The 10,920-nt window shown below is 39.0% G+C and overlaps 1 protein-coding gene and 1 pseudogene across 1 annotated transcript; one reads left to right on the forward strand and one right to left on the reverse strand.

The window, feature by feature from the left end:
• Positions 1-298: 298 nt before the first annotated feature.
• On the reverse strand, positions 299-927 carry LOC112647311 (60S ribosomal protein L17). The gene has a single exon (XM_025428306.3). It carries the CDS (start codon positions 886-888, stop codon positions 334-336), a length of 555 nt encoding a protein of 184 aa, XP_025284091.1. The 5' UTR covers positions 889-927; the 3' UTR covers positions 299-333.
• Positions 928-9,965: 9,038 nt separating this feature from the next.
• On the forward strand, positions 9,966-10,453 carry LOC118353090 (ATP synthase subunit d, mitochondrial-like; annotated as a pseudogene).
• Positions 10,454-10,920: the final 467 nt, after the last annotated feature.

Raw genomic sequence — 10,920 nt, forward strand, 5'->3', positions numbered from 1 at the left:
CATAAATCTTTTAAATTCTTCTCCAATTTCTTGGTTGACTCATTCATTCCTTAGTAGGATGCTTCTTAACCTCCTACTGTCTGAGTTCCTCCCAAGTTTCTTCTTGTGATTGAGTTCTAGTTTCAAAGCATTGCAATCTGAAAATACGCAGGGAATAATCCCAATATGATATCAGTTGAGACCTGTATTGTGATCCAGTATGTGGTCTATTCTGGAGAAAGTACAGTTGAGAAGAATGTGTATTCTGTGGCATTAGGATGGAATTTGTTTTTTTTTTTTTGTTTTTTTTTTTCTGTTTTTATTATTTTTATTTGCATTTATTCTATGCAGAATTTACTCCCGGGCCATAAGTTTTTGTTTCTTCAGTTTCTTCTGGGATATCTTTTTCTTCTGTGCAACCTCCTCTTCTGGTTTAGGAACAATCTGCTCTTTTTCAGTAAGAATCATCTCAATGTGGCAGGGAGAGCTCATGTATGGATTAATCCGGCCATGAGCCCTGTAGGTTCTACGTCGCATCTTGGGGGCTTTATTCACCTGGATGTGCTCAATGACCAGAGAATCTACATCTAAACCCTTAAGTTCAGCATTACTCTCCGCATTTTTAAGCATGTGCAGTAAAAACTCAGCACTCTTCTTGGGCCACCGACCCTGTGTCCAGCCCCACTGTTTGGCCTGTGCACACCTACCAACTCCACCATTGTAGCGACGGAATGGCACACACTGCTTCTGCAAAGTGACATCTTTCAGATACTTGGTGGCTTTTCGAATATGCATACCCTTGATGGCCTGGGCAGTTTCACGTGTGTTCTTAAAGTGAACACGAAGATTTGAACCTCTCGACTTGCATGATTTTGTAGGGTTTTCTGGGTCCAGCGAGTAGCGAACCATCTCCGGAGGTCACCTCAGGCCGCTCGGGGGAAGAGGAAGAGCATTAGGATGGAATTTGTGAAGTCCTTCTGGTCTAGTGTGTCATTCAAAGCCCTTCTTTTTTGTTGATTTCCTGCTTAGAATATCTGTCCTTTGCTGAGAGTGGAGTGTTGAAGTCTCCTACTATTAATGTCTTATTATCTATGTGTTACTTTGGTTATTAATTGGTTGATATAATTGGCTTTGTTCCTACCCTTGTATCCTCAACACCCAAGCAATGCCTGACTGACATGCAGCAGGTACACTAGATAAATATTTGGTAAATGGTTAAGGGCAACAATCTTATACATTTATTCTGACATCCTTGAAGACTCTATGAAAGAAGTTATTATTCAGTCACTAAACATCTATTTGGCACTTCTTTTGTACCTGGGACTGGGATGGGCACAGGAGAGATATACATAGATCTCTCATGGATCTGGTCCTCAAGAAGCTGGGGGCAGAATTTAAATGTGTTCATGAATTGCTACAGGCAATGTACAAACTATAAAACTACAAAGGGAAAAGTCAGTTTCATCTGTCAGGTAGAAAAGGTTTAATGGAATAACAGGTAAGTGTAGGCTTAAAAGAACTTTCCAAAAGGAAAAAGCAACATAAACATGTTCAGGGTAGCATGGAACAGTCTTGTGGGTCCATATAGTGAAAAATAGTTAGGTTGGATCACAAAAGCACAGTGGCATGAGAGTGGCAGTGACTGTGTGGCAAGAGTTGAGGCTTGATGGAAAAGCAGAAAACAGTTCATTTCCCAATTTAAGGAATTAGAGTTTATCTTAGAAACCAAAAATCTTCCTTAGGACAGAGCCTAATGGACACATTACTAATTTAAGATCTGAAAGAGATGAAATCTAAATCTCTATATGCATCACAACTCTACTACTACAAGCACTTCCAAAGTGTAAAAATCATGTTGCACATGAATAATACATTTGTTGGGGATGGGTTCCTTTTCATTTTCAATCAAAATGTGATTTTGATCAAGATCTATCATATATTGGCTTAAAGTTTCCAATGTTATAATTGCTACTCTTTTATGTAAGTCTGATTTCACTGGCATCAACATATCTCCAGAGACATCATGTCACAATTATTTGTTGACTTTGCTTAAAGTAATTTAGCCCTAAACTGTGCCTTTGCCCCCCAGTCTTAACAAAGAGAACAGGCCAATTATAGATAAGAACTGCCACTGATAAATTGGCTTTTCCAACCATTTTAGTGCTAAGCTTTAGGCTTCTGGTTATCAGATTTCTAAACACAAATCATAAAAAAAAATAAAAATAAAATAATAAAATAATCACAAATCATTAGTGCATTCATTGGGTCTCCTTGTTTTCAAATTTTTTTAATGAAATCTTTTCTCCTTTTCTTCAATAAAATCTCATACAAACCCCAGTGTATAAAATCTGTGAAGCACTGTTTAATTAATTATAAACACATTACACAGGTTCAAACTTACACCATTTGTATATAGTAAGTGATCAATAAGCATAATGTGGCTATTTTGATGAACTGGACATTTTCAACCCTGACTTATGGGTGACAGTTGTAGACCTGTCATTACCAGCCTGAAATCTGATTCTGTACTTTTTTGCTGTTGGGAAATACATTTTTTAAATGTATCTGGTTCACAGATCCTGAGTTTAAGAAAGAAAAGAGAGGGAAACCGAAGCAGAGCTAGAAACTTCTAATCTATAGCTCATTTACAATTAGTTTACATAGGTTGGAGTTTGTAAACTCATCAGTCTAGACTGATGGTTGTAGTTGTAAACTCATCCAGTTTAGTTCATGGTGTATATTTTTTTGATTAGTTGTCACACTTTAAAGATTGAAAGATTTCATTTAAAAATCAGGATTTCTGGGGGTGCCTGGGTGGCTCAGTAGGTTAAGTGTCTGACTCCCTCTCCCTTGCTAGCTGTCTTTTCCCCAGGTTCATTCAAAGGGAGGCACTACAGAAGATTGGAAGGCAGAATAACGGGAGAAAGCAAGGTACTTGTGTCATTTTCTCTCTGCCTTATGTGGTGCCTCTGGCAGGAGCACCTCTCTCCCATGGCTCTAGCTCCTGGAGTCCTCATCTAGGCTATTTTTTTTCTTTTTCTTTTTCTTCGTTCTTCTTCTTCTTCTTTTTTTTTTTTATTTCTTTCTTTATTTTAGAGAGAGAGAGAAAGAAAGCAGGGGGCAGGAGCAGAAGGCAAGAGAGAGAGAGTCTTTTTTTTTTTAAATAAATTTATTTTTTATTGGTGTTCAATTTACCAAGATACAGAATAACACCCAGTGCTCATCCCGTCAAGTGCCCCCTCAATGCCCATCACCCATTCACCCCCACCTCCTGCCCTCCTGCCCTTCCACCACCCCTACTTCGTTTCCCAGAGTTAGGAGTACTTATGTTCTGTCTCCCTTTCTGATATTTCCCACACATTTCTTCTCCCTTCCCTTATATTCCCTTTCACTATTATTTATATTCCCCAAATGAATGACAACATATAATGTTTATCCTTCTCCGATTGACTTACTTCACTCAGCATACTACCCTCCAGTTCCATCCACATTGAAGCAAATGGTGGGTATTTGCTGTTTCTAATGGCTGAGGAATATTCCATTGTATACATAGACCACATCTTCTTTATCCATTCATCTTTCAACAGACACCGAGGCTCCTTCCACAGTTTGGCTATTGTGGCCATTGCTGCTAGAAACATCGGGGTGCAGGTGTCCCGGCGTTTCATTGCATCTGTATCTTTGGGGTAAATCCCCAACAGTGCAATTGCTGGGTCATAGGGCAGGTCTATTTTTAACTCTTTGAGGAACCTCCACACAGTTTTCCAAAGTGGCTGCACCAGTTCACATTCCCACCAACAGTGTAAGGGGGTTCCCTTTTCTCTGCATCCTCTCCAACATTTGTGGCTTCCTGCCTTGTTAATTTTCCCCATTATCACTGGTGTGAGGTGGTATCTCATTGTGGTTTTGATTTGTATTTCCCTGATGGCAAGTGATGCAGAGCATTTTCTCATGTGCATGTTGGCCATGTCTATGACTTCCTCTGTGAGATTTCTCTTCATGTCTTTTGTCCATTTCATGATTGGATTGTTTGTTTCTTTGGTGTTGAGTTTAATAAGTTCTTTATAGATCTTGGAAACTAGCCCTTTATCTGATGCATCATTTGCAAATCTCTTCTCCCATTCTGTAGGTTGTCTTTTAGTTCTGTTGACTGTATCCTTTGCTGTGCAAAAGCTTCTTATCTTGATGAAGTCCCAATAGTTCATTTTTGTTTTTGTTTCTTTTGCCTTCGTGGATGTATCTTGCAAGAAGTTACTGTGGCTGAGTTCAAAAAGGTGTTGCCTGTATTCTCCTCTAGGATTTTGATGGAATCTTGTCTCACATTTAGATCTTTCATCCATTTTGAGTTTATCTTTGTGTCTGGTGCAAGAGAGTGGTCTAGTTTCATTCTTCTGCATGTGGATGTCCAATTAAGCAGACTCTGTGCTGGACAGGGAGTCCACTGCAGGCCCAATCTCACAACCCTGAAATCCAGCCCTGAGATCACGACCAGAGTTGAAACCAAGAGTTGCTAGATCAACCGACTGTGCCACCCAGGAACCCCAAGGGTTATTCTTCTGGTAATACTCCTGCATTGCTCAGGGTCACAAGAAAACAGATGGCATATTTGGAAAGAATAATTTGAGGAGGATTTTTTCTACAAAGAGATTATTAACAAAGATGTGAATATAGAGGAACCATGGGGGGAGAGTGCTATGTACTCCTAAATTCCATGAGAAGAAGAGAGTCAGGTAGAATTGTCCATTTTGTGAAGGGCAGGCACATTTCAGGCATCAGACACAGCAAACTGAAGATAATTTTACAGGGAAGGAACCAGGGGAGCAAAATCCCTGGTATTGCTTTCCTCCCTCCACAGAGCTTCTCTAGTGTGGCACGACTGACACCATTTTGGACCAGTAAGTCTATGGAAGGAACTGTCCTGTGCATTTTAGGGTGTTTAGCAGCATCCCATTAGATGCTGTGCCAACCAAAATATGTCTCCAAGCACTGTCAAAATCTCCCCTGAAAATCAAAATCATTCCCTAGTTGAGGACCACTGAGGTACTTATTCTAGTCCATTTATATCAGCCTCCCAGAGCAAAGAGAATGATGAAAGAAGGTGGAGAGAGGGTCTGGAGGGGCAAATGGAAAATATTCAGCACAACTTTCTAATCCACACTGACCTGGAATTGACCCCACTCATTCTTCAGATCTCAGTTTTCCATTGCCCCTACTGCCCTTTCCTCACCAGCCCTACCACTTGTTAAATTAAGTTCTTACTCGCTATTCTAATTAACTGTACCTATTAGTTACATCAGATCTTATCACAGTTAGCAATTCTGTATTTTATTTGTGTCTATTTTTAATATGTGGCTCACCTGTGAACTGAAAACCTTTTGAAGATATGGGCCATGGCTGCTAGTTCACTACCATCTAGCACAGTGGCTGGCATAAAGTTGGAGTGCAATAAGCATATGATGAATAACTGAATTATGAATGAATGTGCGACTATTAACAGCAAAGGTTAATGTACTGGTGATTTTTGTTATGTTAAATCTGTTTTAGGTCACATTTGAGTGTTCTTGCTTAAAAAAATATATTTAAAATAGGAGTGCCTGGCTGGCACATTCAGTTAGATGTCTAACTCTTGGTTTTGGCTCAGGTCATGATCTCAGGGTTCTGAAATCCAGCCACACATTGGACTCCAAGCTCAGCATGGAATCTGCTTCAGATTCTCTCTCCTTCTCCCCCTGGCCCTCCCACTGTGCCTTCTCTCTCTCTCTCTCTCAAATAAATAAATAAATCCTTTTTAAAATATTTAAAAATAAATATATTTAAAATACATTCAGGGGATGGGGGTGCCTGGGTGGCAGTCAGTCAAGCATCTGCCTTCAGTCCAGATCGTGATTCTGAGGTCCTGAGATTAAGCCCCATGTTGGGCTCCCTACTCAAGGGGGAGTCTGCTTCTCCCTCTCCTTCTGCCCCTTCCCCCTGCTTGGGCTCTCTCTCTCTCTCCCTCTCTTTCTCTTTCTCTTTCTTTCTCTCAAATAAATAAATAAATAAAATATTTTTAAAAATACACTCAGGAAATAAAACCTGACTCAAATATTCACACAGCTCTTACCCCATATTTATGAAATACATTATGAAATCTTTTACCTGGTAGTAGTTCCTTATTTTATATATGAAACTAAGTTAAGCTAATGAAATAGGCTAAAATAGGTGAACTCATAATAATAATAAAAATATTCACTGAAAATAATGCAAAACTATGTATAACAAATGCAATTTGGACTACAGAAAAACTTGAAATAGAGAAAAGTGAAATAAAAAGTAGTTATGGACATGTTAACCTAATAATAAAATGAATAACATTTAAAATAAATAAGCTTCTTTGTATATGCACATTCATAGCAGCATTATTCATAATAGCCAAAAAATGGAAGAAGTCCATGTATCCATCAGTGAATTAATGAGTAAACAAAATATGGTGTGTGTGTATATATATATATATATGTATATATATATATATTTTATACAACAATATTCAGTCTTGCAAAGAAAGGAAATTTTGATACATGCTACAACATGAATGAATCTTGAGGACATTATGCTAAATGAATAAACCAGTTACAAAGTGCAAATACTATATGATTCCATTTATACGATGTACCTAGATTAATCAAATTCACAGAGATAGAAAGTACAATGGTGGTTGCCCAGGTCTAGAAGAAGGGGGAAATGGGGACTTGTTTAATGGGTATAGCATGTTAAAAAACAAAATTCAACTGAGTAAATGTGAAAATCTAATTGGCTCTATTAAACAATTCACAGATCAGGCAACATCCTATCTAGGAAGCAGAGGAGAGCTCCTCTGAGCTAAACAAAAGTTTTTAAAGGAAGAGAGAAAACACTGAAGAAGATGAAGAAGAAGGAAGAGAATTAGGAGGAAGAGGAAAACATATAGAAGGAGGAGGAGGACGGTTAGGGAGAAGGAGGGCCAGGGAGGAGGAGAAGGAGAAAGAAGAGAAGAAGGAAAAGGAGGAGGAGGTTGACTGAAGGTTACATTTCTGGGGAGTTGAAACTGCAATTAGGTTAGGTATTAAGTTTTTGTTTACTGACTTGGGGCTTTAACCTGAGTGATGCCATTTTGGGCCTATGGTTTTTTGTTTTTTTTTTTTCTTTTTCTTTTAAGATTTTATTTATTTATTCATGAGAGACACACAGAGAGAGGCAGAGACATAGACAGAGGGAGAAGCAGGCTTCTTGCAGGGAGCCCGATGTGGGACTCGATCCCGAGATCCCGGATCACACCCTGAGCCCAAGGCCGACCCTCAACCACTGAGCCACCCAGGTGTCCTGATGATTTTCTTCTTAACAAGAGTTTCAGTTTTGCAAGATGAAAAAGTTCTGGAGGCTGGCTGGTCAGCAATGTAAATACACTTAACACTACTGGACTCCTAAAATACTTAAATGGTAAGTTTTATGTTATGTGTATTTTAGCACAAAAAATAAATTTTCAAAAGGCAAAAAATAAGTAAATATATAAACAGACAAAATTATTCAAGATACTGAAATAAAAAGAAGCAGAAACTATAGCTTACAAAGTCCTTGGATGACAAAAGACAGGCGTGAATTTCATCGGAGTATGACTCACCCAGTTCCTGCCATGGTGATACTCACTGTCAGGGTGAACTTTACTTTCTGCTCATTGTTAGAGAATAACTCTTTTAAGTCAATGTGAGAAGCAGCAGAGAGTAGTATCAAGTGCATTGATGCAGAAGCAGACTGCCTGGGTTCAAATCCCTGCTTCTTCTGCTTTATGACCTTGAGAAAGCTGCTGAACTCTGCGCTTTACTTTTTCATCAGTAAAGTAAGGTTAATGATCCTGCATTCCTCATAAAACTGTTAGAAGAATTAAATTGAATTAAGAATTTTAAAGTGCTTAGAAGACACTCATATGGTATGAATTGAATAAGATAAATACAGTCTCAGACATACATTAGGCTTCCTTTCCATGAAAGCTTATTCCTTTATTTTCTTTCCCTTTTGGGTATATGACCAGAAGAGTCCAGGCTCATTATAATAAACTGTTCCTTTATAAAAGCATTGAGTATTTACTCTAGGCCAAGGAGCCAGCAAGAAGCAAATCCACCAGCCTTTCAATGATGCCTCTGTGCTATGTGATCTGGACAACAACAGCCTTAAGATCTCCCTGCTGCCAGAGCAAGCTTTCCCCAAACAGGGGTAGAACTTAGCCTCCTGTTCTCTCATTCAGTCTTTGACCCCTCATTTTTCCACTCAGCATATGATGGGCAGGTAGAAAAACAATTTATGAATCCAACTCTGTTCCTGGATTTTATTTCTGCATTGTCCCATGGAACATCTTAATGTCAGAAGAAAAACATTAATTACTGAAGAATATGATTTAAACATGAACCAGTTAAAAAAACTGTTTTTATACTTTTATGTCGATTCAGGATAAAATATTAACCAGAATTAATCAAATTAAACATTTAGACATGACTTCAAAACCTAGAAATTTTGCATTTTCTGATAAAGAACAAAATAATATTTCCTTCTTCAATTTTATTTTATCCTTAATACTTAGATTCAATACAGGTAGAAGATTCAGGAACTTCACTTTTAAAAAGAAAAGTTAAACACTTTTAAAAGAATTAGGCGAACTACCAAGATTACAAATAATTTTAAAGAAAAAGAAAGAAAGCTTAGTCATGAATAGAGATGACATATGTGCCTCACATGTAGTTTAAAAGCAAAAGAACAAATGTGTGTAGCTAAAATGTGTAATAATTCTAATGAAGTAAATGGCCTGGTTTATCTTCGATTAATTTTTAATCCTCACATCTCCTGCTCTCATTTCTCAACAACCTAGAAGACATATCATTTTTGTCATCATTATATCCTGAAGTTTCATGGACTAGTCAGTACTCACCAGTTGTAGAGTACACTTAAAAATCACAAGCATTGGAGAAACATGAAAGGTCTCCCCACCCTTCACCATTACTTCATTTACCTGGGCCATCTCTACAATAGAGAATATTAGCTTTGATTTTGCCATCAGACTGTTCATTCATTCAACAATTCAACAATTTCTGTTGAGTGCTGGAAAAATAACAGAACAATTTCATGCTACATAAGGTTGCATTATAATTGCAGAAACAAATAAACAGGTATTTAAGCAGAGATATTTGTGTGTTTGAGGAAGAAAGAATAGCAAATCCAAGAACTTTCAAGTACAGAGCTTGGAACACTCAAAAAAGAGCAAGGAGGTTGGGGGAAAATGAACCAACAGTAGGAAATAAGGCCAGGAAGGTAGCCAGCAGATGTGGTAGTGTATGATATTATATTATATTATATTATATTATATTATATTATATTATATTAATTATATTATATTATATTATATTATATTATATATATTCTGTGTAATGGCAAACCATGGAATGTTGAATGCCAGATGTGACAGGGTCTGATTCCAACCAAAAACCCACTCTGGGAGCAGAAGGTACCTGGAGATCAGAGTCTACATGGAAAAAGTAGAGGCAAGGAAACATATTACGGAAGAGATAATAACGAGTTGAATGAGGGTAGTAGGAGCAGATAAGAGGGGAGGTGATTGGACTCAGAATATATTTTTAATGCAGAGACAACAGATTTGCTGATTGTAGGACCAGATATACCGGGTATCAGTAAGCGCTTATTTTCTAGTTATTAATGTTTCATACAAACTATGACAACTTATCCTATAAAGTTTTAGTAGGGTAACAAATTATCATGCACGCCTTTACTAAAAGAAAACTAAAGTTTAGCAACCTCCAATTAAGCCAAAGAGAAGGAAAAAACAAATTTCTAAATAATTGCATATAAAGTGCTTTCTCATACCTGTAATACTCTTGGCCATAACCCTGGCAAGGTAAAATTTATTTGGAGTTTAAAAAACACAGAAGGTGGACTGTGGGCCGCTGGGGTGGGTGAAGGATCTCAAGATGACTGGGCGAAAACTTGCTCTAAAAACCATTGACTGGGCAGCTTTTGGGGAGATCATACACCGAAACCAGAAGGCCATTGCCAACTCCCTGAAATCCTGGAATAAGATACTTACCTCCAGGTTGGCTACTCTTCCTGAGAAACTACCTGCTATGGACTGGGCTTACTACAAGGCCAATGTGGCAAAGGCTGGCTTGGTGGATGACTTTGAGAAGAAGTTTAATGCCCTGAAGGTTCCTGTGCCAGAGGATAAATACACTGTCCAGGTGGATGCTGAGGAAAAAGAAGATGTGAAAAGCTGTGCTGAGTTTTTGTCCCTCTCAAAGGCCAGGATTGAAGAACATGAAAAAGAGCTGGAGAAGATGAAGAACATAATTCCATTCGATCAGATGACCATTGAGGACCTGAATGAAGTCTTCCCAGAAACCAAATTAGAAAGAAGAAGTATCCCTAGTGGCCTCACAAGCCAATTGAAAATTTATAAACTTGAGGAGAAAGCCCCGGCCCTCATATTATAAACATTGGACATTAAAAATAATGATACGGAGGGAGGGGCAAGACGGCGGGAGAGGAGGATCCCCAAGTCACCTGTCCCCACCAAATTACCTAGATAACCTTCAAACCATCCTGAAAACCTACGAATTCGGCCTGAGATTTAAAGAGAGACCAGCTGGAATGCTACAGTGAGAAGAGTTCGGCTTCTATCCAGGTAGGAAGACGGGGAAAAAGAAATAAAGAAACAAAAGGCCTCCAAGGGGGAGGGGCCCCGCGAGGAGCCGGGCTGAGGCCGGGGCGAGTGTCCCCAGGACAGGAGAGCCCCGTCCCGGAGACGCAGGAGCTGCACCGACCTTCCCGGGCGGAAAGGGGCTCGCGGGGAGGTGGAGCAGGACCCAGGAGGGCGGGGATGCCCTCGGGCTCCCGGGGACACTAACAGGGACCTGCGCCCCGGGA

The sequence above is a fragment of the Canis lupus genome, chromosome 32 (genome assembly GCF_003254725.2).
Source record: "Canis lupus dingo isolate Sandy chromosome 32, ASM325472v2, whole genome shotgun sequence".
Lineage (NCBI taxonomy): Eukaryota > Metazoa > Chordata > Mammalia > Carnivora > Canidae > Canis > Canis lupus.